Source organism: Poecilia reticulata, linkage group LG11 (genome assembly GCF_000633615.1).
Source record: "Poecilia reticulata strain Guanapo linkage group LG11, Guppy_female_1.0+MT, whole genome shotgun sequence".
Lineage (NCBI taxonomy): Eukaryota > Metazoa > Chordata > Actinopteri > Cyprinodontiformes > Poeciliidae > Poecilia > Poecilia reticulata.
Genome location: NC_024341.1, coordinates 2,219,714 through 2,247,400, shown reverse-complemented (window position 1 = coordinate 2,247,400; position 27,687 = coordinate 2,219,714). Strand labels below are relative to the sequence as shown.

At 40.3% G+C, this 27,687-nt stretch overlaps 1 protein-coding gene across 6 annotated transcripts in view; it reads right to left on the bottom strand.

The window, feature by feature from the left end:
• The window catches only part of ptprua (protein tyrosine phosphatase receptor type Ua), a 201,884-nt gene that overhangs the window by 86,958 nt on the left and 87,239 nt on the right, over positions 1 to 27,687 (bottom strand). For all 6 annotated transcript variants that reach the window (XM_008421304.2, XM_008421306.2, XM_008421305.2 and 3 more), the window contains exons 3-5: positions 14,259 to 14,530; positions 3,362 to 3,443; positions 1,235 to 1,350 (exon numbers count right to left, since the gene is read on the bottom strand). In XM_008421304.2, coding sequence (XP_008419526.1) covers positions 1,235 to 1,350; positions 3,362 to 3,443; positions 14,259 to 14,530 — 470 coding nt within the window. The remainder of the gene's footprint in view (positions 1 to 1,234; positions 1,351 to 3,361; positions 3,444 to 14,258; positions 14,531 to 27,687) is intronic.

Sequence of the window (27,687 nt, the reverse complement as noted above, 5' to 3'; positions counted from 1 at the left end):
TTCATAGTACCCCCACGAATTTAAACTACTTTCACCCCTGATCAGAAGTTAATATACATTCCCTCAGTATTTGGTGTTGTCGTGTCTGAACTGTTTGATTTGACTCAATCATTTTAGGTTTCTTTCCTCTAGATTCTCCTAGTTGCTGGAGTTCTGGCCTCTTTCTGCCTCGAACAGTCTGTTGGGTTTAGTGTAGCAGCTGTTTACCAGGTTGCCTCTCAGCTACAAAACCTGACATTTACTATATCCATAAAACCTGCCATCATTATTATTCTACTGTATATGCCGCCACTCTGAGACATCACCAGAAAGTCTGACTTTGCTTCACCTTGATGACACACAATTCACAAACAGATTTCCCTTCAGCATCTCCAACAAAACAACATCATGGATGGAAAGTAACCGTTTGGTCAGGGTCATCCCATGAAGACCATCACTAACAGACTTGCTAACCTTGCATTTGTTCTGGATTCAAACCCTGATTTTTGTTCAAACACAAAAATAATTTGTCTTCTAAAAATAAGAAATTATTTTTGTCTTATACAAAAACAGATATCAGAGCAGAAGTATTCTGGTAAAGATCAGCTTCTTTTTCTGCGTCTCGCTTCGTCCACGGAGTCTGGACCCTCCACTAATGAGAAACGATTGCTTCCTGGAGGCGTGGCCTCTGTTGAAGATTTAAATTTCACCCAATCTCTAACGTTTGGCTGACGTATGCAACGCGGCAGTTCCACATTACAATGCTTATTGAAAACCGTCTGTGCTGTAAACAGCCATCCTCCACTGTGAAGAGAGAAAGGCTGATCCGAATAACAGCTGTTAATGATAATTCAATATTTGGAAGCTTAGCCAACATGAACTGAACGGCTTCGTTCACCTTTGCTAAAACTACAGGCAGACTGCAATTCAGAAAAACGGCATCATTGTTCACAAATTCTGTTCTAAAATTCTACCAGAGAAATCCAAGTGAACAGGAGAAAACCCAGACTGACTGTCTGTGAAGAGATATTTTAATCGAGGGGAATTGCACAGGAAGACAGGAGGAAGCCAGGATAGAGCAGAATAGTTGGGATTCAACATTTGAAGGGACACGGACCATCAGTTGTGTTTTTAAATTAAATGGAAAATTTGATATTTTTATCTGCACCATTTATTTTCTCCTAGAGTTGTTCAAGATCAATATTTTAACCAAAGATGACAATAAGAAATCCCTCAGTCGCCCATGTCTTCTTACCTCGAGCACGAACGGCTCCGTCTCAGACACTTTGCCCGTGGCGACACACTGAAACGAGGCGTTCTGCCCGGCGTTCACCTCCACGTCTCCCAGCCGAGAGAAATGAGGCACCTTGTCTGTTGAAGTGCAGACAGAGAGGAAAGACACGGATCAACGCAGCTCTTCTGGAGTCAGTGATGCTGTCTAAGCAGAAAACAAACATGGAGGAAAGCTTACTCAGAACCTCTGCTACAACTAACAAGTTCTTCTGTATCTATTTATATTCTGATAAATATTGGAATTGTTTTTTAATATATTTTTTTCTCTCTGGTAAAAATAAAGAAAAGAAAAATCACAACATTGCACCAAGCTTGTTGTGATTTTTGAAGCTCTGTCCCTCAGCCCAGGAAACTGAGTCACCGTGCAAATGCATCTCGCTCCAAAGAGGGAAGAGTGCAGCAGAGGCTGAGTTTAGATTCCAAACTAAAAATAAATCGGTAAGTGTGCCGATTTTGAAAGTTTCAGGTCCCTCCGTTTTTTTTTTGTTTTGTTTTTTTTTATCTAGCAAGGATCCAGTGATTTATACTTCACAGTCAGTCTTGCTTTTCATGAGCACCAGAAAAGGGATATCTGAATTTCATGAGGTCATAAATACGCCACATTATCATTCATTAACATTTTTCTACATTTCTGCTGCATAAAAAATACACCAGTTCTCACTAAAAGTCAGAGTGGATCTTGGCAGCCGTCATTACCAGCGACAGTTCAAAATGCTGGTATTTTTATATGATGTGTTTTAGCAGCAGAGCTTTGGTTAGGCCACATTTCTAAAAATGCAACAACACAAAAGGGAAAAAACCTGTAACCATCATTATATTGTATTTAATTAAGATTAACGGTCTATCTATTTCATGAGGGGTTTTTGAACATTATCTGTCCTTCAATGGTCATGACAAATTGCTCAATTGGATTTAAGTCTTGCCTGACTCTCAAAAAGTTACATTTCTTTTATTGTTTGACTTGCTGGTGAGCTTTGAATCATCATCCTGCTTCATAACCCAAATCTGTTTAAGCTTAAGGTCACAAAATGACATCCAGACATCCTGGAATTGACAAAAAACATTCAATGTGGGCAGTGGTGAATCTAGACAAAATATCTACTGGGTGGGAAGAGAGAGGCAAGGATTTCTCAGGTTGGCAGCATATGATAGAATTATATATGTAGATTTATATTCTGAAGCTCCTAAAGAGACACTGAATGAAAAAATTAAAAAGAAACTCTTGTGCAAGAGATCTGGTGCGCATGAGAAAGTAACTAGTGTGCACATCAGATATTCATTTTCATGGGACGAGTTTCACAACCTTTACTGCTTTTAGAACACTATGAAGCTGTATAGCAGGCAGATCTGGGCCACCCTGTAATGAATGATGTAATGGTGACAGGTGAGCAATGCTGTGCACCGCGCTGACTAACTGAGTCTTGTTTTCCGATGCCATCTGCAGCAACATGGGAACTGCAGCCATGCGGTAACATAGAAATGCAGAGCTGAGAATCATCCATATGAGCACCGTGGTTTATTACTGTACAAACTGGAGTCAGCGGATGATGGGGGACAGTGGACCAAGAAAGGAACTTTGTGAGATTTGGACCACTTTGGAACCTAAGCATGAAATTCCTACCAACCTTCCCAGTGATCCATTCTGCATGTCTGGATCAACAGCACAAACATAACTGATGACGATAAGGACAGTGAAACGATCATTACCCTAAAAATGAAGGTGACATAGCAAAAGACTGAGTATAATGTTCAACCAAATTCCAGCTACGAGCAGCTACTAGCTGTCCTTCGCCTGTCGCATCGCAGTAGTTTTACAAGTTCCCATCTGGGAGCTTGAAGACCGGATGAAAAGGTCAGGCATTCAGCAGGACAAAAGAGACGGCATCCCGTTGCGAAGCTGCACCTCCAGCAGCCTGACAGCTACAGGCTGTCTGTGCTTATGTATTCTCCTCCATTAGCAGAATGCATTGTGGTCTGTAGTCACTTCTGGGACGATGTGGAGTTTTCTGGACAGGTCAGCTGGATGGCTTCAGAGGGGTCAGTGAGGGTCAGCAGGTAGGATGTGAACACTGTGGAATCTGCTACTTACAGCAGGGATAGTTGAGCAGCACGGTGTCATCCAAGGCGATGTAACCCTGCCGCTCTTCGGAAACGGTCGCTTCAAAGATGACCTGAGGAGACCATGGAGAAATGAAATGACTACAGAGCTTTACACCTTGACAAGCACACTGATTGGAAGTTAGAAATTAAGAGAGAAGGGGTAACTACTGCACTACTGCTAACTACTGTGACCACTACATGCTTAATACAAGCCTGGCTGAATTCAAATAATCCATAATACAAGAATCCAGTCTAGAGGCAGTTAGATGATGGGTAACTTTCATTAACAATCCTCTGATCATATAAGAACATGACCACATGACTTCATTGATATGACTCTAGTTTCTGGGAAACCAGTGACGAGATATCAGTAACACTTGAAATCTGTCTTGATTTTTGTATTAAACATAAACCAAAGACTCACATTATTTACTGTTTGATAAGTTTTGTTGTGTAAAAACTATTAGGTAATAGGGCTGTGTAATTTTTGTCGATTCTACGATATTTATCAATATTTTTTTCCTCAGAAAGTATACATTTTTCATTTGCGAGTGTCAAGCACATTAAATGCATTAAATCCTATTTTGAGTTTTATGTCAAATCCGCATGAATTAAATGACAGCTGTCACACTAAACAGTTACAATTAAATAATGAAATGAAATAGATAAATTACATTATCTAATATAAGTGAATAAGACAAAAAATGTTCCTTTTCTGCATAACCAAATACCAAATAACATTCAAACAAAGCAAATATATAACAAATATGTAACAAAAACAACATTTATTACACCAGTATTACACTATCAGTACAATTAATTCAATCCAAGTCTATGGAACTGTCACAGAATGTCACCAAAATCACCCTGTCCCTTTAAAATCTTTCAGAAAATTGTAAAAATATATTGAATCGTATAGTTTGATAAATATCGTGATATATATAGTATTGTGAGCGGAATATCATTTATTATATTGTATCGTGACATTAGTGTATAGCTACATCCCTATTAGGTAGACAACTATGTTCAACATAATAATGTTCATTTTAGACTGTTTGGAGGGTTTTATATAATTGCATTTTTTTCCAATTTGAATCAATGAATTCATCAAAAACTGGTTTTCAAACGCAATTTTTAATAATTTTCTCTTCTGACACTAGGAAAAGACTAAGATGGTGCTTCAACATTTTGATTAGAATTTATCTGAAGATGCTGGATCGCACGAGCTTTTACACAATTTTTATTCATTGTGTAAAAGCTCCAGAGGACAGTCTGGCTGATGGTTGTATCATGTACTGTAAATGAACACATCACCTGAGTAAAAGTTGGGAACTATTTCTTAGATTCAGATTTAGAAATAAATACTACAGGTTTCATTAGACCAGCTTCTCCAGCTGGTACTTCCATTAGACCCAAAGGAACAGAGCAGGAATCCTTTAACACAGCCTAAACATGAACTCACTCGTCTAAGTGAGCTGGGTGCACACAGAGACTCAAAGTGACTTCCCAGCATGCACCACAGTCATTCTACGATCCCCAGGATTAATTGCAAACCATCCCCTGTGAAAGCCTTCACGTTTTACTGAGCCGCTCTGTCTGAACTAGCAGGTGCTAATATGACAGCGATATACTGTATGCCTCTGACATGAGGTGTGCACATTACAGCTGCCGGTCATCTGTCCGCAGCCCAGCGCCTGTGAGCTTGCGCTCAGATGGCCGGGAGATTTGCAGTGTCCACCATGCTTCAGGCTCTGAGTGCCGGGGGCCAATCAATAATGCCGAAGGCTTTGGTGGATGGATACAGGCTAAGCTTTTCTTTCCACTAATTTATTTTTATTTTTCATTCATATGTCGGGTCATTAGGGACGTCTGACCGATTAACTCCTCAATTCATCACGCGTCAACGCACCCACCAGCATCGATTTGCTCAGCTTTGCGCTGAGACACTAAGCTCCTCTGCATCTGCACTCACTCAGAGAGAGTGTGTGCGTGTGTGTGTTTGTAACATGCACAGCCAAAAAACAAGCATCAGTGTTCAATACCTGTGCATATGCAAACACTAAGCTATTATGTAAATTGCTAAAACTCAATCCCAGCACGGCATGTACAACTGCAGATTAGACAGTTTGCTTGACGAAGAGAAACAGTGGATGCCCGTAAAACTCTGCCCAATAAAACACAAGAGAAATATAGTACTACAAATAAACAAGGCAATGTTATGGCACACAATTTTTCAGAATATTGAGGGGAACATATACAGAATCCGCTGTTTAAGCCCTTAAATACATTTTGTTATGTACTTTGAGTTTGTATGATTGCAGAGAAGTTTAATTTAGAATGTCTCGGTGCTGCGTAGATATATTTATATTCTGTTTGGGTCATTTTTCAATTTATTCAATTATGTTTTTTGAACCTGCTAAACAAGGTCACAGATTTCAGGCTAACAAATTTTGTCATTTTTACTATTTACTGAAATTTTGCAGTCAGATTTCCTGGAAGCTGAAGCATCCTGGAAGCATCCTGAAGCTACCTGGGTAAGTCGAACTGTTTGCTTCTATGTGCTCATATTCAAAAGGTGTGTGTGTTTTATGCAAACATATAAAAGATGCTAGTCTGATTTAAAAAACTGTTCTTTTTTGTACGCTTTACTTCATCTAGAGAGTCTGGACCCTCAGCTACTGAGAAACGATTTCTTCCTGGAGGCGTGGCCTCTGCTGAGGTTTTAAATTCTACCCAGCCACTAAAGTTTGGCCACAACGTTTGTAAGAAGCTTACTGGAAATTTCCTGCACTGTAAACAACCATCCTCCACTTCGTAGAGAGAAGAACCGATCTGAACGAAGTGGCTGTTGAGGTTAATGCAATATTTAGAAGCGTGGCCAACACTGACTGAACGGCTTCCTCCACTTCCTCTGCTGCCCCTGATTAAACTACAGACAGACAAAAAATCTGTCATTGTGCACAACTTGTAAAGTGCCTTGAGATGACATTTGTTATAAATTGGTGCTAAATAAACTGAATTCAATTGAATTGTCCTATTTGCTGATTGGCCCAGGTGAAATTCTACTGGTGGAATCCATCTTAATGGGAGAAATCCCAGAAGAAGAGATGAGAATTGCATCATAAGGCAATAACTAGGCTGAAAAGATCCAGTAGGAGAAAAAATATAGCAAGGGAAGAGAGATGGGAGGAAAAAGTCACACTATTAATATTTGCCACCGCATGGGTGATGGCATCTTAAATATTTTACAGCAAAGTCTCAACCTTTTACCCACACCTGCACAACAGTGTCCTTAAAAAACTTTTTTTCTGCAAACAACAGAAAAGTCGGATTTGTCCAAACGAACATATCCAGCTGAAGGTGAGTTCGTTCTACAGTCATCTTTCTCAGCTTCTTCTTTTGTTGTTAACAAAAATGGGCAGCAGAAAAAGAAAAAAAAATGGAGCATGTGACACGGCAAAGGAACAATCTGTGAAGGGAGAAGCGAGTTTTCATTCGAGGGGAGCAGCAGGGGGGCCGGCTCACATGAAGAGGGCTCTGTGTCATCAGCGGTAGCCAAAGAAAATGACACGAGAAACAAATCCACCTCAGAGAAGCAGCTCCACTCTGAGCGTAGATGGTTAGGAGGATGGATGGAGCCGCACATGAAAAAGAGAAAGGAAAAAAAAACATGCAAGGATTGTAATGTCCACCTCCTGCTGCTTCCTGCTTGGCTCATGAGATGCAACGCTGCAGAAGCAACCGGCCTGCAGGGGGAAAACATTTACCCAACCTAACCAACACACCGGAAAGCCAAAAGTATTCACCCCCCCCCCAACTCCTACGTCACATTACAGCAACAGATGATGGAGTATGTATGTCCACAGAACGTATGGAGAAAAGTCCGTGCAAGAAAAATATCCATGACAAATATGGAGACGTAAGGCTAAAAGATGTCGACAGTAAAAATGTCAGTCTTGCTCTTCACAAATCTGGGCTTCATGGAAGAGTGACAATCACACTCCTATCTGTTATTGTAAATAGGAAACATTTAAACTTCGTCTTGAGCCAATCAGGAGACACACAAACATGATGAAGATGGTTGTTAACGGAGACCAAACTGGAACTCTCTGACCTACATCCGAAAACCTATTTGCGGTGGGAAACGAACACTACTTGTCAGACAAACATTATTATTGTCTTTATTCATACTTGTCTGATAAACAGGCCTCCAGTCAGTAGGTGGCAGCAGTGTTCAAATTAACTGACCTGCTGCTTGTTAAAGCCAGGAGAACCAGCACAGGTACACTGGAGTACAGAGCTGACTGAGGAGGAAAGGATGTTTCTGAAACATGCCAGTATGAACCTTCATAGAGGACAAATGGATACGTTTGTGACAGTGGAAAAAGAATGGCGGCAGAGATTAGTAAAGCAAGTATGACTGAGTATGATGGCCAGACAAAGAGATTTAAAAAAATAAATAAATACAAGAATAAAGTCATAAAATAGTAGCTATTGGCAGAATGAAGATGCTATTGCTGGAATAAAGTTGTAAAAAAAAAATTATAAAATGTCGTAATGACAAAAAGCTTTTATGGTTACCAAGATCAAATATGAATGGCTCAATAAGTCTGTGGTGTTTCCTCTGATAGACATTCACTTAAATGATCGTTTTAAAGTCCTGCTGCTGATAATAACTTCATGTTGATGTGTTAAAAGATGAAATTTTTCTTTATTTGTAAATCCAAACCAAGTATAATTTCACAGGATGCTTAGTTTTCCTCATTTTAACGCAGTTTGGTGTGGAGTTCTGATATAATTATGACTTTATTATTAAAAACAAACAAAAGCCTATTAGTCTAGCCCTAATAATCCACTGTAAGTGTCTGTGGTTCACAGAAAAAGGTCAGGACACAGACACAGCCTGTGACTCTTTGGTTTGCTGTGAATGTGAAATGTTATGAACTTTTCATGTCTTCTGAAAAGCTAAAATAAACAATACTGTTGCAAATTACACACAAAAATGTTAAAATGCTATACATTTTGAAAAAGAAAAAGCCTGTGAAGCTGACAAGTAAGCTTTATTTACAGGTTTAAAAAGTTTTACTGTTACATCCCAATGAATCATTTGCACTTTTTCTATTTTGAGTATCACACAGACTGAGCAGTCTGGTGTGTTTAGTTCATGGCATGTGTTAGAATGGCCTACTAAAAGTCTACATGATACAAGGATACTTATGAGATTGAAAGAGAAAGTTGAGCAGATGATAGTTAAACATAAGAAGTAAAACTGTAGACTAAAAACAGAATCTGCCACTTAGCGGAAACAAGTCTACAAACCGATTACTCTGGATATAAAGTGTTGGTTTTTATGTGTCATTTAGTCATTTTTTTCTACTGCCTCTCTTCCAACTCGATTGGACATTAAGTGAGGGCAATACCCAATCCTAGAAGTCAGAGGAGTGCCACCTAAATGACTGATGGGACATTTGCTTTGCTTTGCTTTGCTGCAGTGGCACTTTGCTTTTACTGCCGCTCAACGGATCAATATACGTAAGAGGTCTTTCATCCCCTCTACAGTTAAACGCTTGGATAGACTTGGAAATATTCTAATTAATAACTAAAAAGGCACCCATAGTTTTAACAACAGTGATGTGGAAGCTAGAAGTATTGACTAGAAGTTTCTCAGAAGTAATGCTCAAGGCCAAGAACACCTCTGATCACGGTCCATCATATCAGTGCAGCCCGTGCCCCTCCTGAGGCGCTCCATGATTACTGGCAGATTTTTTTTTCTTTTTTATCTCATCCACTTTAAGCACATTCTCCCTCTCTCTCTCACACACACACATATTTTCTCCTAAAGCCTCTTTGAAGCGTCCTTTGCCTGGGAGGGGCTGCAGCTCTTGGGCCGATGTGTTGGCTGGCAGCACCTGACACAGATCTTTATCGGCTGTGCGGCTCGGTGAGAGGAGAGGAGAGGAGCCGGCCCTGCGGGTCGTTTGCCGAGCTGTGAGCTCGGTGTCGGCGGGGACAAGAGAGAAGAATGCTAGGACTGAATTTATACACCATTTATTTTTTTCCTAGTCATACTGACCACTGAAAGTGCTTCATACTACAGACACAATTTTACACCAATACTCTGATTGGTAGGTAGTTTGGGATTAGGCGCCTTGCCCTGGGCACATTGATGTGACAAGAAGAAGCTGGAATCAAACCTACAACCTTCTGATCGCAAGGTAACTACTCTACCACCGAGCCACAGAAAGGAAGACGATATTAAACTGGCTGTTTTTGTTGGGTTGGTGTAACTTTATTAGAATCTGGTCACAGACGGCTGCAGCATTTTAATAGAACATTCAGAGAAAAGATTTGGTCAGGAAAGGTACACCAGCAACACCAATAACTGCAGACCTGGGAGAATGGTGAAGTAAAAATCATAGAAACAGTCACCAATTGAGAAACCAGTAATAAACATACATTTTATCAAGTGCCATCACCAATACACAACTAAAATGTTGGTCAGTATAGTTTTGGTCATTTGTTATTATTATTATTAATCTTATTCAACAGCAGCTCTAACCAGGTGGGTTTTTAGTCTAGATTTAATGTTGTTTTTCCATTTCCAGGAAGTTTGTTCCAGATTTGTGGTGGATAGAAGCTGAATGCTGCTCCTACATGTTCTGGTTCTGGTTCTGTGGTGGCAGATCGAACCACAACCAGAACCAGAAGTAAGAACCATTCAAGAGTTTGGGAAAAATTCACAGGCCACTGAATGTAGTTGGAGTCCTTTTGTTAATCTACTCCTAAACCAGAAACAATCTTAAGGTTGAGTTATAGTCTCACTTTTGAAAGTTTGTGTTGAGGTAGTAACCTCCTCTAAGCCTCCTTGGAGATCTTTAGGTTATTGTCATCAGGAAGACAAGAGACACCAAGCCAGTCTGGCTGAAGACTTTTGAGGCAACACCTCAGCAGATCCACATGGTGATCAGCTCATGTTAGTTGTACATGTTTGTAATGTTTAGGATGTTTTGGAAAACTGAAATACAGGCCCTTCTCAAAAAATTAGAGAAGGGCCTGTATGCTTTAAAAAAGCATATAATCTAGTTCCAGTCTGTGTTATATTCACCATTATGAAGGTATTCCTGAATTGACCTTTTTGTTGTAAGGTGCCTTTAGATGGCGTGTCATGAATTGGAGCGGTATAAATAAGAGAACCTCAACTGAATTTTTAAAAAGTGGACATAGAAAAAGAATACAAGGAAAAATGTTATTACTTAAATTAAACACCTTCAAGCTAAGCCAAAATTTGCAGCTTCCCAAACAAGCCAAGACAAATCCCATTTGGGGAAAAATAAAGTTTTAGGTTCAGATTAGACGAAGATTGAACTCTTGTGCTACAATGTCAAGAAGTATGTTTGGAAAGGTCAAGGTTGTGATTTCAAACTTGAGAATATTGCACTAAGTGTCCAACCTGGTGGCAGTAGCTACATTTCAGGGTCCGTGTCACTTTACTGGTATTTACGCATTACGCAAAGTTGGTGCAGTGATGACAAAATCCTCCGATCTCGTCAGTGTCATCGTTAATAAACAACGTCTGGCTGAAACGTGGGTGGAATTGGCTGTTCCAACAGGAGAAAGATCCCAAACTAGATCTGGATGAAATTAGTGGAACATGTTGAGTGGAATGGTCCCGGTCTCAATCACATCAATACTTCGTCAACCATCCAGAAATAAGAATTTCTGGATGGTTGACGTAATAAGAAACTCATTCCTGCCTCTTTTGATGAGGCAGACAATCTTTGTTCCTGATCTGTGTTGATGCTCCTGCTTTAATATCTGCTGTAGACGATTCAGCTTCACAGGAAACTTAAGGAAGTCTGTCTCTTTGCCTGCTGGGAGAACTTCCATCAACAGTAGACCCTAATCTAAACCAGACTGTACGAATCGGCTCACTCCACTGAGATCGCCTGTCCCTAGTCCTCCGGCTTCCCCAAACTTTCCAACATCCACACTAAAGGGAAAATAAATCATTACTTTAATTATCAGCTTGGCTGTTGGTGCCAGCGATGAGGACAGGAGAGCTGAGGATGGTGCAGAGCAGGCTGTCCTCATTGATCTCTTCAGGCCTGTAATCCATTAACTAGCTCTTGATTTATTGAGGTGGGCCTCAGAGTGCACCAAGGTTATGGAAGCAAACACCCACCACCACTCAATCCCCACCTTGAACACACTGGGTCAAATGGAATTGAGGTCAATTGACTCTTGGGCGAAACTCACGCTCCTACAGCCACTGCCTCCTCATTACCAACAGTTTCAGGGCGAGGGTAGGGTGGGTGGAGCAAGAGGGGGGGAATCACTAAGAAGACGGACCGCATTAAAAAATAAACTATCAGCTGTAATGAGGTGAGGAAAGGCTGAATGCAGCCGTGAGAATCTTACAAGCTCCACAATACCACTAATTATGCATCAGCACCGATGGAGGCATCAAACTGAGCTATTGATCACAGTGCAGCACTCAGGTAAATGGACCAGTAAATAACGGCACAAGCTAAACATGCAACCCAGAAATTACACCGCGATTGAAACGGCTTGTTGTACAACACAGCAGCAAATCTGCCCTATTTAAACATGCATGTTGAGTGGGAGAATAGAAACTAAACTACAACGTAAACCACCATGAAGAATTAAACTGAGTCTAAAGTAGCTTGGTAAACATGTGGCAGCGCCATTGAAAACACATTTAAATCATCGAACTAAAGCCTCTCCACTAGACCTGGAGATCTATTAAAAACCATAAAATGTGGATTGCCTGTTGACGATTTGCACAGGCATTTTTTTCAATGAAATATAAAAAGTTGTCACTGACATGGCTGGCTGCCGTTACACATTCTTTCAAGCATTTTGATTGGTCAAGGCATGCTATCTGGTCACTTAAAATGCTAAGTAAATGACTGTCTTTGTATTTGGGAATAATTTCAGATGATTTCTGATGTTACTTACATTTTCAGTGTTTCATAATGATTCCTAATAATTGTAAAGCAATCATTTTCTGATCAATCCTGTTTGATTTTTATCTTAAAGAAAGAAAGAAAGAAAGAAAGAAAGAAAGAAAGAAAGAAAGAAAGAAAGAAAGAAAGAAAGAAAGAAAGAAAGAAAGAAAGAAAGAAAGAAANAGAAAGAAAGAAAGAAAGAAAGAAAGAAAGAAAGAAAGAAAGAAAGAAAGAAAGAAAGAAAGAAAGAAAGAAAGAAAGAAAGAAAGAAAGAAAGAGAAATAAAAAGAAACAGAAAGGGAAGACAGATGGAAAGATTTTCCTTACATTTTTTCTAAATATCAAATAAATATTTTTACTTCTTGGCCATGTGTAGAGGACCGCCTTACAAATCAAAATCACTCTGACTGACTTTCTTGTAGACAGGAAATCAGGAAAGAGCCAACAACATCCAGAGCACTGCAGGCTTCAGAAAAGGAAGAAAATGTTACTGCTGATCAAAAACGACACAAATAGGCATATTTGTTAAAAAGCACGTTGATACGAGTGTAAGGAAAGCATTTTGTGAACTGTTGAGAGAGGAGAGGAACTTTTTAAAACATGTTCATCCATAAATTCATGATGAAAAATTATTCAATGGACAGGAGCAAGGCGGCCTCTGAGTGGCTCCAGCATAAAAAAAAAAAAAAAACAAGGAGTAATAATTATATTTTCATATGGGGTTGATTTGGATAACTTTTCCCTCATTTGAAAACAGCTGATTTGTATGTACTCATATTATCTTTGTTGAATGTTAAAATTAATTTCATGATCTGAAATATTTAAATGTGACAAGGGAGGCAAATACTTTTTCCCGGTTTTTCTAAATGTAATAATATAATTAGAGGCTTTTGCTTATTTTTTGAACATCACACTGAAGCATTTTTTTATTATCTGTGGACAAAATATGGTCCATATCTGCTGGCAAGTGGGCTGTTTGCTTGGATTTGAGAGAAAAATCTATAATTACCAGCAGGTTTTGCTGGCAGAGTTACATAAATGCATTGGCAGAAAAGAGGCAAATACTGGGTGCTGTGTGAAAGAAAATGGCATGATGGCCTCAGTACCCACACAATCTGAAGACCTGAATCCGCACACTACATATGGATTAGTAAAGATGAAAACATGCCAAAACGACAGGTGTGTTTTACTGAAATTTGGAGGCAGACGGGTGTTTATGGTTTGAAAGTGGTTGAGCTTAGAAAGTGACTGAGCACAGCTGGTATCCCATCCATCAGCTTTTTCAGTTTTTCCGAAGTCTGGCTGCAGGTGTAGCAGACATTAACTCCATAGGAACATTGTACAACTCGTCAGGGGGGAGCTAGAGTTTATCCAGTCCAGGTACATGGTCTGGCTCTGCCACCGGTTCTCTGTCAAGTAAACCTGAAAAACCTCCAAACTGAATCATCCAGAAGACATTTTGATCTGATGCTCAAACCACCTCAACCTTTTGACAGAGTTCATCTGCTGCAGGCAGAAGCCAGACACCCTACAGAGGGAGTTCATTTACAACTGAGGATTCAGTCATAATCCACACATCACTTTAAACTGAACCTTTGACTACAGACACATTACAACATGTCTACAGTCAGCTGTTCGCTGATTGGTTTTAGCTGTCAAGTTGTCAACATAGCGCGCTAAATCTTAAATGTATACATGAAAAATGAAAGAAAAAAGGGATGCAGTGTTTTGCTACTAAACTGTTAACATTCCGAAAACTAGAAAACAAACTTCTAAAGACACTTTAGATGCTAGATTACTTTGACTTCCAGGCAACCTTTCAACACAGTATAAAAAGAATCCTGACCCAATCTTCAGACATTAACAAAGCCCAACCCGGTTTACCTTTGGGTTTTGTTTTCCATGTATTTGTCTAACCTGGTAATCGCTGGGCCAGAAGGTGCTGACGGCCAGCTCCACCTGGTGCCACTGTCGCCCCTGGGAGCCGGAGATATTCCACACGGCGCTGCCCTTGGGGCCGCCGTTGACTCGGATGTAGACCTGTAGGGCCCCCGGGCTGTGGCCGTCACGGCTGTACAGGAAGTAGCTGAACTGTATGCAGTGTGTGTCGTTCTCACTCAGGGGGAGCAGGTACAGCTGTGCTCGCTGACCCCCCAAATGCTGAGAGGAATTGACCATCATGAAGGACCCTGGAGGGAAAAACAAGAAGTGATTACCACTGACATATTCTACTTACTGCAGCATGAGCCTGTAAAAGCAGATTTGAAAGTTTACAACACTAATAAAAAAAAAAGGGATGACCTTGCCAAGCAGCTTTAGCTATGCATATTTCACATATAACAGATATCAGAGCATTTTCACCTGTGAGACAGAGCTAAACAAGCCAAAATATAGAAAGTAACAGGATCTAACTGGTCGGGCTTCAACTGGAACACTCCTAGGATAGAAATGTCATGTTAGTTTTCAACCGCCGAAGATTGCCTGCCATCTTCCTATTTTTAAACCCCCGGTACAGAGCCCAAGTGCCAGCGCTGACAGGTTCAAGGATGCTTCTCAGAATATCTGTTAGTTCCTGTCAGGCTATTTGTTTGAATTTGGTGTCTCTGTGCTGCTACCTGCTCTCCGCCTTTGCCTCTATCACTTTCTGTCCTCAGAACTGCACCGGGTGTCAGATTGGACTTTCATCTCAGAACGAGGTTTGCAGACGTATCAGCGGCTTTGTCTATTTCTGCAGCACAGCAGACTCGCCCTGGACAAGAAGGGCACCTGGCGTTAGATAGAGGAGAAATAAGTTGGTGCTTTCAAACTAATACTAAGCTGGAGCTGAGTTGGGAAGTTTTTATCTGCCAAAGTGTTGCTTATGTAAAACCTCAAACCTCCAAAGAGTTGCTCTTTTTACATGAGATAGTGCCACATGTGGAAGTTTAAATGATCTCCAATATTGATGGGAAACATTTATATTTTGTAGAATCTATCTGTATTCAACAACTAGCAGCAGTAGAGTCTAAAGACGACATGTTGGTCTAACACAACTCAAATTTTGAGTTGTGTTAGACAACTAACAACTCATATTTAGTACATGTGTGCAAAATGAAGAGCCTCAGGTGACATCATATGGAATAGGCATGCTAGTTTCTCATGTAAAATATTTTTGTTGATATATTTTTGTTTATAAAGTAAATCTAGAATAAATTTGGTGTTTATCTGCAATTAAATCAGTTTCCTTTCCTGGGATTATTCAGATATGTCGAAGCATATGAACACAATTAATATGTGACGTTTCTTTCAAAAAAACTGAATATTCCTTGGGATACAACTGACTGTGGCTCTAAGAGTTTACTCTAAGAGCTGCTCAAATGTTGCACCAGTAGATGTGCTTAGGCTACAGACGTGCACAAATCTTCATCTATATTCAGCTAATGTTGAAAAAATTTTGCAATTCTGTTGTTTCAATTAAATAAGAAATGAAATTAAAATCACACGTGAATAAGGTTGTTCACATCATTAAAGTCAGATGTAAACAATTTATGAGATATATTCATAATTCATCATAGTGCGAGTGCTCATCATCTATCAGCCAATCACAGGAGACCTCAGCGTTTTATTCAGGCGTTGGAGCAATAAGCCCCGCCTACTTGGGAGCGACTACATGTGTGCCGTTTTGGGTAAATTGTAGTTGGTGATTTTACAGACAAGTTATGGAATCAACATGTTGGAATGACGCACAACCTTTTATGAACTGTGATGCTGAGAGAGCTCTGCTGGAGACAGCTGGACACAAACCAAAATACACCCCCAAAAATCAAATCAACAATCATCCTCCACTTCCTAACTTCTTCACAGTTTTTGAAACTAGAATTTATTTTCATAATTTCAATTTGCGTAATTTTATGGTCAATGGAAGTGCAGCTAGTGACCCAGTAAGAGCACCACTTCATTTCATGCTACTCCATGCTGACACTCCATCCACACTGATGAAGATTGTCTCATTGACACGGTAAAGCGGCTCCAGCTGATGAGCGTCCCACCTGCTCATCAGCTAATGCTCAACCTTCATCTAATCTGACCTCTTCAAGGCACTCGTAGATTGTGTTCAGATCATCCAATTTTCACGCTAACCTCAAATAAAACCTAGCACCAGCCGGTGTCGGCCTGCTGAGAGACACAGCCGGGCCAGACAGCAAGTATCGTGGGTAGTGTAGTTGCCTGAGGATCCCAGTTGAGGGAGAGTGCAATCACAGACTGGTCTCCGGCCATTAATCATCCTGACACAGTTATTAGGGCCTAATGGCAGCCGAGGGAATGCTTAAACCAGAGAGATGGCGATAATGCTTACATTCTGACATGCAGAACGGATATCAGCACACACACCCCGCGCCTCATAAACACACAAACACTGAGGTCCCAGTCCAGCAGCCTTCCCTGCACCACCGTAAGAGGTACAGTCCTCCTTCAGCTCGCCTCCTTCCCCTTATCCTTTCTCACCTTCCTCTGTTTTCTTGACTTTCATCCCTTCTTTCTGACAAGTTGCCTTGTTTTAACACAAAATATGTGTTTGCTGTTTTCTAGTCAAAGCAATAGTTACAAAATATCTAAAAAAAAAAAAAATCTATTAGCAGATGATGTGTCAAGTCATTTCTCTCAAGGAAATGACTCAACACTCCTGAGTGTTTGGATTTCTGTTTGTTTGAATTTCATTTTCTCTTATGGGTTATTAAGGTTCAAATAATGATCTGGCAATATTCTGTTCATTTCTCTGTTTATTGTTTTTTAGGTGTTGCCAGATCAGTTTATTCCTTTGAGTTTAGTGCCTTAGATTTACTCTTGTGTTCTTCTTTTTGTTTATTTGAGTTTTATTTCTTCGATCACTCTGGCGTTTTCTCTTTTGGTTTATTTCTTCAGTCCCAGTTCAGTTCCTTCTCTGTTAGTCAGTCTGCTTTCCTGTTACTTACCCTCATCAGTAACAGCTCATACAGCCCCCCTGTTGGGTCATCACAATCGCCTGATTCTCCTACTTTCTAAGTTTCTGGTTCTTCTCCAGAAAGCGGCAGATTCTGCTGCTCTATGACTGTTTCCAAGTACTTTGTCAATCTCCACTCCTTTGTTGGTTTTTGTCAACGTTCAACGTCTCGTTCAAATTCTGTAAATGTTTTCTCATCATGACCATTTTTATTACACAAAGCAGAAGTGGCTGTCGGTGCTGTGGATCCACTAAGCCTGTCGTGGCAGTTCCTGGACTGAAAGTAATGATTTTACATCGTTGATCAGAAGATGGGGTGTTAAAAGCAAACCATAATCTTTTCACACTTTAAGGTTTGAGAGCGGCTGTTAAGGACTAAGTTGGAAAGAAACTCAATCATGCTATTGCAAGTGTACTTCTGTCAATGGGTGTTTATCAGAAAGTTGATGGAAAGATGGACAGTGCTAAAGAACATACTAAGACTTCAGTCTGCTTTAATCCAACTCCAGTTCATTTGTCTGGAAAGACTGAGTGTTTGAGGTTTGAATGGAACTCTGATGTGAACCACAAAAGTGAACTCTGGTCCACCTAAAAAACTCGGTCTGGGTTTGAGGGAAGTGAACTTTGGTGTGGTTCAAATTAATATTAGAATGCCAAAAGTCAAAAGCAGTCTCCACATTGCCCAGAATGCCTTGGGCTGGCAAGGCATTCTGGGGAAATACAACCAAAGCAAATGTACTCTCACTTGTGGAAGAAATGGTTCGTGATCTTTTGCCAAAGACAAACTAGAAGTCCTCCAACCGACACTACTCCATCTTTGTTCATATTTGCAAAGAGGGAAGTTGCGCTCAGTGTCTTCTTCAGACGTTTTCTTGGTGCAGTGCCCCCACAGTTGGGGGGTTGGAGGGGAACAAGTTTTTCAAATGGTTTGTTTTGGTTTGTGTAAAATACAACCACAGCAGCTGGAAATGGAAATGTTGCAACTTTGGTCTCCAGTCGAACTGAGTCTAACAGACTATGAGGTGTGAAAACACCAGAAAAATTAAGAGAGAAGCTGAGGTTCACCTTCCATAAGGAAACAACAGTAAATCTTCAACCTGTAGTACGGTGGTATGGTTTAGAAGCACAGCTATGTTTGAAATCTGAGTATTTGTGGCATGACTTGAAAATCTGACTTCACAGTTTTGCAGTACATTGTTGCTAACACATTTAAAAACTACATCATGTGAAAACTTATGGAAGGGTCTGTAATACAACAAAGTGTTAGTGGATATTAGGACTTGAGGCTTTTGCTTCCATCAGCCCACACCTCTGGGGAAATAGAAAAAAAATCAAGTTGGTCAAAAGGTAAAGTGATAAAGTGAAGTTCATAGACATTCTGGATATGAAGAAAAAAAAATGCATTTCACCCAGCCTCTCTGACCACTATGTGTTACCTCCCTCAGCTGAGCCATCCCTGCTGCTCCCCAAAGCACGGATGTGATGTCAACCTGCCTGAAATATCCTGTGATAACAAGCAGCTACTGTCCTTTGAGATCTTTCTGTACTCTTGGACAACACTGACATTTTTTCTCTGCCTCACAAGCTTTGCAGGAGTAAAAGCAGAGCAGTCTATTGGCTTATAGGCCTCTGCAGCTGCTTTGATGTGCCAGGGCTCCTGGGGGGCGGTGTGCTTAAATTACGTTTTCTTCAACCGCGAGAGCAGAAGCGACTTAGTCTTGGAGGGCAAGTCTCCAACTGTCCCTGTGAAAAACACTGCATGGAGATGAGTTGGAGTGGGGAGGAGGCATTCACAATACATTCACAATGCACCGCTATTCTTAGCATATGCAAACATCTTTAATGAACTGTCTGGTAAATCCGATGTATACTGGTGATAGCGACGATCTGTGTGTGGGGCCACCCAGTGGTGGAGCGAGTGAACAACATCTCCCACCTTCCTGACTTAATCGCCACAATCCAATGAGCCAGATAAACACTTAATGACTTCCTCACCAGTGGCAGGGGTTGTTTTTGCAAGCAGCATTGACAAATTGTCAAGGTAAGAAAGCTATTCAGTCATACAAGATTGTTTCATGGTTTTCTGTCCAAGTGCTGCTTGCTAGAGTAGTTCTGTGTTTGAGGGGAAAATGCCCATCCAGTATTTTTTAATGAAGTTTCTGGGTTGAATTTTCTGAGGTTAGAGTTTTCTGTATTGCTGTTATAATACCCAGACCATCAAATATATGAAGAGTAAATGCAGCTAGGCAACTTATCCATCCAATCATATTGGGATTTGGAACCAGAAGAGAGACCATTTCATATCCTGTCATCTTAAAGGGGCAGTATTACATGTTTTCCTGCCACATAGAGCCATTTTATAGCACAGTCAAGAGACTATGTTGCCTTCATTGTTACCATTGTTATAAAAATGCTATATATGTATATCAAATATGACTTAAGATAAGTCTGACTTCATGATTTACCATCTTGAAATTGTGCTTCTGTCTCTTTAAAAACTCCTGCTCTTTCTTAAGCTTCAGAAAGTCATCATAACATGGCTCCTCTATTAACCCTTTAACAACGTTTTTAACAGTGCTGCACTGAGAAGCAGCTCCTACAATGAGCTCAGCTGTTCAGTTCTACCAGGTGTTTGCTAACTCCTGCTGGCTAGTCTGAAGGAGTCGAGTGACAGAATGATGAGGGAGGCCTGCTCTGCGAGGCAGAAGCTGCAAGAAGGTCTGAGAAGGAGCTGCATTTCACAGGCAGGGCTACGTCCCACCCAGCCGTTTTGCGCAGCTGAATGGTTGCCATGGAGATTTAAGGACTCAAGAATCAAGGCAACACTCCAGGTATGTGTTTAATGAGCGAATAATATTATACCATGATGTCAAGCTCAAAAAAGTGGATTTCACATACCGCCCTTTTAAAAAAGACATCTTGGATGTAAACGATAGGACTTATATATGAAAAAGGGTTGGAAAAGCAAAACTGCTTGATGTTGCGGTAGCTTAAAAGGCTAAAGAGAAAAAAAAAAACAATATGCTCCAATCTGGCTGACATGTTGGTAATGTCTCTTTAAACCTGACCACAGTTACAGATGTAGCACTAATAAACCTTTTTCAGTCATAATTTCAGACTTAATTTATTTCATGACAACAACTATTAATTAACATCTATAAATTAAACAGTTGTTTCTTTCTCTAGCACTAGCTGGAGAAATAGCTTGTGGTATTTTACCAAAGACAAAACAGAAATTCTATTACAGCCACTAAATTGATGACACTCCATTTTCTTGTTCATATTTCGTGAAGAAGGAAGTTGCACACAAAGTTTTTTTCAGAGGAAGAAACTGCCAATAGACCGTCTGAATGAAGTGAAGCGTAGAACAAGGGGCTGGTTGTTACCAGGCTAAACTCGTCCTAAAGGCTACAGGATTGGGGTTTAACTCTGTTGTGTCTCCATGATGGAAAAGATAGCTTCATGTGCCTTTTTGGTGTTTATGAAGCATTATACATGCATCACAAATGAAAAAACAAAGCTTCACATCGAGATTTACAGTAGCTGAAGCGAAGAAGGACAGAAAAGAGAATTCCTCAAGGTTACAGAAAAAAAAAAAAAAAAAAAAAAATCTGTTCCAGCTTGAGGTCAAGATGATTGATATAGTAATTAGAGAATGATATGAACCCATAAAGATATCACTATCTCTGATAACCTTACTCAACACCCTTGAGGATAAAAACATTGTATTAGTAGATGCACACTGGTGTGAAAACCAAATAAAAAAAAAGGAAACGTACATGCCCAGTGTACAGACATTCTCCATAAATCTATAAAAGCTGATAAGGCTCCATCTATTTCTCCCACGACCCCACCAAGGTTGAGGGAACATGCATTAAGAGATTAGGGGATGGCCTGGGCACCCTGAATTCATATGAGAGCGTAGGGTGGAAGCCTGAGTTACAGGTCTGGCTGCTTTTATCACACTTACACTGGAGGTGCTGGTGGAGGGGGTAATGAAGAGCAGCTCAAAGAGCGAAAAGAAGTGTGGGAAAGCAGAGAGAGGAAGAAAAAAAAGCGGGAGAGATAGCGGGTGGCTTTTATGTTTGTGGTAGAGGCTGTCAGTTTTCCTTAGAACCCGTCCACTGCCATCGGTAACGCTTTGTAGGACTCTGGCTCCATATTCCACACGGTGACAACACCATCGCTTCTTTGAAAAGGCCAGGCAAAAAAAAAACCTGCTGAATTTTAATCACATTTTTTTATCTGATATTTTCCACGTCCTGCTGCCTTTGACACCGTGAAAAGTCTGCTGCCGGTTGGCTCTGACGGGGACGCCATGCGTCTGATGAGAGCGACCTCTGCTCCCGTCCGCCCTGGGGCATCTAAAGAATTTGTTCCACATTTTCAATTTGGGCTCTGAATCCCACAGTCACCAACAGTAATTTCTTCTTCTTTTTTTTCCATCTGATACTGTAACTTGGAGCAGGAACCACCTCGCCTGATATCGCACAGATACAAAGCGGTGGTGGTGATTGGGGAGTAGAGGGTTTTAGTGTAATCCTCCTGTTTGTTCCTTTTGTTATCTGGCTGCGAGGAGCGATTGGTTCGCCTGGAGCTCGGCCTCGTTTAGCTCGTCGGAGATGTAACTCCGATCTTTGCCATTAACAAAGAAACAGAGATTTCCAACAACATCCAAACGGGAAGTCTGGAAAGCAGCCACAACAGCCGCAGCAGCAGCAGCTGGTCGTCAATGAGACGCTGATGGACACTAAACATCCCGCGGAGAACACGAGCCAACAGTCGGAGCTAATGAACTCCCCCGATGACGTTCTAGAATCTGGAGACTAACGGGAACAACGCAATCATTTGCTATGTTTCTACACCATCGCTTCCAAGATGCGACAACATACTGGGTGAAATATGCTAGCCATATGGGCCGCACAAATATTCCATGCTTCTGTTCTGATCATTTAAACCCTTAAACTACTCACCAGCGAACGCCATTTCCTGTCTTATGTTCTCTTCAGCAGAGAGTTTTCTGCCTTCGGAAACTATTTAATTAACTATTTTCAAGTTATTATCCTTCAGAAAGTAGATAATTAACTGTAGCAATTAATTACATTTGTCTATTAAAAATCATTTCTGTCAAAAATCTTTCAAAAATCTATTCTTACCCTTAATTGCGCTTTACTGGGCTGGATGAAATGCCTTAAAAATGTATCACAATATAAGCGTTTCATATCAGTCTATTGATAAGTGTCGAGATCAATAATTATTGATCAGTTTTTTTTTTTACTACCTGAAATACTGCCAAACTGGTGACATGATCTTTCCTGTTTTAGCCACAGTTTTCTTTTTTTAAGCAGTTATGAGCCACAGTGGAGAAACCTGAAACTGCTGCTGTGCAACTTACTCAGCAGGTATGGACACATTTTTCTGACATAATCCAAGAGCACAAATTTCCAGTGTGAAAACAGGATTTTATGTCTTTTTGCTTTCAAAGTTTTAATACTTTTTCTTACATTTTCATTTTGAAAGCAGGACTTCATGTATTTATTCTCAAAACTTGTAACGTTTGTAATCAAAACTTCTCCTTGCGCTCAGACTTAGTCTCTGCTCGGACTCTCTGCTCACTTACGAAACATAGAACTGCCTTTTGGCGCAGTCGCCTGGCAACCTCTCAGCCAATAGAATGATACAATGTTTCCTTCTAGTGGTTGTGCCTGTGTGGCTACTATAGATTGCAGCAACCTGTGCCACACATATCTATATATAGATATCATGTCGTGACCATGTTGTCTTTGGTTGGGTGAACAAAATCCTGCCTAAGATCAGTAGCTGTTAGCGATCAGTAGCGCATAGCTGGCGGATGTTTAGTGTACGATGGAGCAGAAAGCTGACGTTGTTGTTTCTCCATACATCCAGTGGGATGTAGGAGGAAGTTTGATCCATCTCTTCCATTGACCATAATGGACCAGGATCATGTTGCAGACTCCAGTGTTTTTCTAACAAAAAGGCCAGAGATTACAAGAGGAGTGGCAAAAGCAACTAGGGTATATTAGCAGAGCTATCAAATGATGGTTTCATTTCTCTTACTAAAAATAAAGTAATTTTGGATTGAATTGATTGTTAGAAGCACAAAACTAACACTTCATCATGAACATTTCTATTGAAAACTGAGTGATCAGAACCCAGAGGGATCAGACTCAATCCTATGCTCCTTGGTGGTCGTGTGTTTCTGTGTCAGTCGCTCCATCATTCTCTCATCATCTGACTGGCTCAGCACTAACCAGCTCATATAAGTCGCCCCATCATAGTGTCATCTGATGCTGTCTCAGAGGTTCTGCCGTGTCTCATTAGCTGGATAAGAAAAATACATTCTGCATTTTTTTAGAAACCTCTTATTAAGACCTTTAACTCAGGCTTAGAGACCTGCACCACAAAAAGATGACAACGCATTTACTCTAAAGCTCCAGTATGTGTCTTTAATACACAATATGGTGTTTTGTACATATTTATTGGAATGCATATGACTAGTTTTCTAACTTCAATCAAGGTGAAAATGATATGATAGCTTTTTATTAGGGGAAATATTACCAATAACTTTAGGAAATACCTTTAAAAATATTGCTGTTTTCTTTTTGACAACAGCAATATTTAGCTGATGTTTTCATGGGCTTACTAGTAAATATCTGCATAATTTGTCAATTTGTTTTACTTTTTGGGCAAAGAGAAAAAAAACCTGTTCTCCACAGATTTACCTTTTTGTATTAACTGCTTGGTCTGTCAAACCGAGTTCCAACCTGCAGACCGGGCCCTCCACACAACCTTACTTCTGTTTTCCCCGTTTATGTCTCAGCAGAATATCGGGTTGTCAGGTGTTTACCAGCTAATCACAGGTTGTCTGTCTGCCAGCTATTAGGAGCTCAACAGGTAGCGAGTGGTGAGATTTCAAAGGTTTTCCCGTGAGAACCGCTCCCTGCTGGGGCTGGAAACAACGATATGATCAGAGCAAACCGAAGCAGTCACACTATGAGTCAGACAGCTGATCAGCAAGGAGTGAAAAGGTGAGATGATGCTTTACACATCATGACAAAGAGGACGTTTAAATTCAAGAAACGGTCTGCCTTTATTCATGGAAATATGTAGGACCATTTTCAGTACCCACTACTTTTACATTTTTAATTTTATGCAGTAAAATATTTAATAGATGTTTGCATCCACATTAAAATGTGGTTGTTTTGCAAGCAGAGTTGAGAAAAACTGTTTTAAGTGAGAAAGTGACCACCTTGTTAAAAGTAGAACACCTGTTTTAGTCACATTGATTAAAGTAGATTTTCTTTGTGAGAAGAAGAATAGCCACTGTTACCCCTTTAGTTTGAAATAAGTGTGGTGAGATGCATCCTGTAACTCTCTACCAGTGTTTTCACACCTGATAGTCTGGTAGACTTGACCAAAGTTCTAACATTTGTTCCATTTCCAGCTGCTGTGGTTCTCTTTCACACTGGACTGAGGTAAATGAACCTGCCTCCCTCCCCCTCGCCTGTAGGGGGCACTGCACCAAGACCCACTGAAGAAAACATGGAAACCTCTGAAGAAGACGCTGAGCACAATTTCCTTCTTCTCAAAATGTAAACAAGAATGGAATGGCATGAGATTTCAGCGGTTGGAGGATTTCTTTTTGTTTTTGGGAAAAACACACTCCCTCTAGTACTATGTAGATTCATGTGTTTGTTTTGGTTGTATTTACCCAGAACTCCCTGTGCTATAGTCCACTTCCTGCTTTTGGAGCGGTGTCTGTTATGTTTAGCATTCACATTGTCATTCGAACTGCACCTGCATTCACTTCAACCAAACCCAGACCGAGGTTTGTAGGCGGACCAGAGTTTGCATCAGAATTCCGTTACCCATTCACACCTCCCAAAACCAACCGGACCCTCTAGGCAAACACACTGGAGTTCAACTAAAGCGAACCAAACAGGGCTGGTGTGAATGAACCCCAGAAAGAAATTAAACGTCTTTTTTTCCCTGCAAATAAGGACATGCAAGCCAGCAAAGATCTGGTCACACACAGAGAGCAAGTAAAAGCACATCATGGTAAAAGGTAAAAAAAAAAAAAAAACATAGAAAACCTGGATCAGCCAAATTATTCACGACGCATATGACAGAGTGGAAAGCTGTGAACACAAAAAATAAACTGTGAATGTAAAATAAAAAAAAAACTGCCCACGCAAATGTTGGCGCATTCTGCCTTGATTAGTGAACCTGATCTAAAATGTATAATCCTGCTCTGATATTTTACGTAAGTTGCTCATGGAATAAGTTTTGCTTCTTCTGGTATTTTGCTGCCCTGTCCTGATTCCAGGTCCAGACAAAATTTAGATTGGGTTCAGTTTGCCTAAAGGTCAGAGTGTCTACTCTACTGGTCCATCTGAATATAGAAATATTTATGCATATTAACCAATCCTGTTGAAACCAACTACATTGCACATTTTGAATATCCAATGAAATCTCAAGGATTTGCACAAAAAGAGAAACAACTAAAGAAATCCCTTTTTTCTTAACCATCCATTTTCTACTGTCCACAAATGACCCACTGAGCCTCTGAATGGACAAGAAGAGAGAATTTGTAAGTCCTCAATCAGCATTCAACTTTCATTCCAACTGGGCTCCTTCATGATTGAATCCTCGATAGTGGTCCTGCTCCTACGTTGGGCCGCCATTGTTCCCGCTGCTCTGAAAAAAGAATTATAGTAGTATGGAATGATTGTGGTGCTCAGGAATCAACAAAAGGAGAGGCTCAATGAGCTTTGACAAGGTAAATGTTGCCAAGTACTCCCAACTATCACAGTCATTTCGTCCATTAAGCCAGAACAAATTATCTTTCTCTGGGAGAAGTCTTTTGAAGCTGTTATTCCTGCAGCCTGAACTGAAAAAAAATCAGTACTCAAGGAGGGGAAACTAAAAGGAAATTGGGGTCATTTCATGTTCTCAGCTCAAACAGTGTTCATGAATGAAAGAAAGGAAACATATTTCTGATGCAGGAAACAGGTTTTTTCTGCCAATCGCCAAAAAAACAGAAAGGTTAGTTCATCAGGCACACTGGGGAAAAAACTGCAACTTGAGATCAAGGTCATAATAGTTTTGGGTTTTTTGTTATAGTCCAGTTTTTGTTGTGACTTTTAATTGGTCTAATTCAGTTAGTTTTAGTAAGTCTTTGCTAGTTTTTAGATTTTTTTTTAGTTATTAGTTAAATATTATTTGGTTCAAAGGTTCAAATATTGTATTGTGATTATGTACATATAGATTGGATAATGGATACTCAGCAGAAGACACCATTTTCAAAATATGTATTCTGTTATTGTTGAACAATCAACTGACTGGAGGTTTATCCCAACGTTTTCAGGCACCATTTTAAAGACTAGCATAAACACCGCCAGTCTGTGTTTATGCAGACTAGCGTTCTGCTCCTCATGCCGTAATTTTCAGACTGTTTACCTAAACTGCTTGTGTGGGGGAAAAAAATCCAGTTCACATCAGTTTGAAAGGCTAATAAATAGCTTCATAAACACGAAAACAAAGGATATCATATCCATAATTTTAGTATAATTTAGTTAGTTTCCGAAACACGCAATATAGTTCCAGATTATTATACATTTTCCCCCTTTAATTACTGTTATTTTATTTCAGCTAACAAAAATGTTTTCTCCTGTTCAGTTTGTGTTATTTCGTTAATTTTAGCTAACTATATATATCATAACCTCACTTGAGACACACGATCGCACTACGTTCTTTAGCCTTAGAGTGGTTGGGGGTCTCAGCCCCCAGAAACACTCTGAACTTGACTCTCCAGCCTTTCAGCTCAGCTTGAGCTCCGGTCAGCTGACATAAGAGGATGAAAGCAGACTCAGTATGAAGCCTAATCTTCTCAGTGTCAGAAATCAATAGTGAATTAGCTGCCACCCAAGGACAACGTGTGGGCTGTGTATGTTTGCTTTGCGCGGTGCTGCCGCTGTGGGGCGTGGCGGTGCATCCTGCCTGACCCCCACGGCAGCTCCGGCTAACTCCGGTCATCTGCTGCGTGTTCTGCTCCGTGGAAGAATTCCTCTCTCTGCCCTATTTCCACTACGATTCTCTGGTCATTTCATAAACTGCTTGCCATTTTCCCGAGCCCCACTCCTTTGTTTTATTCTCAGCTCCTGCAGTAAATCAGAGCTCACAGCGGGAACGCGATGGACCCCCAGATAAAGCCAGTGGATGCTCTGAAATGGGGACAAACCGCTAATAGAGGTGATGTTCATGCAACGCATAAACACTTGAAATTTAATGATTTTAAAAATAATCAGAACTGAATTTGCTGGAAATTCAAATGTATTTAATTGGTTATGTGTTACATAAAATAAT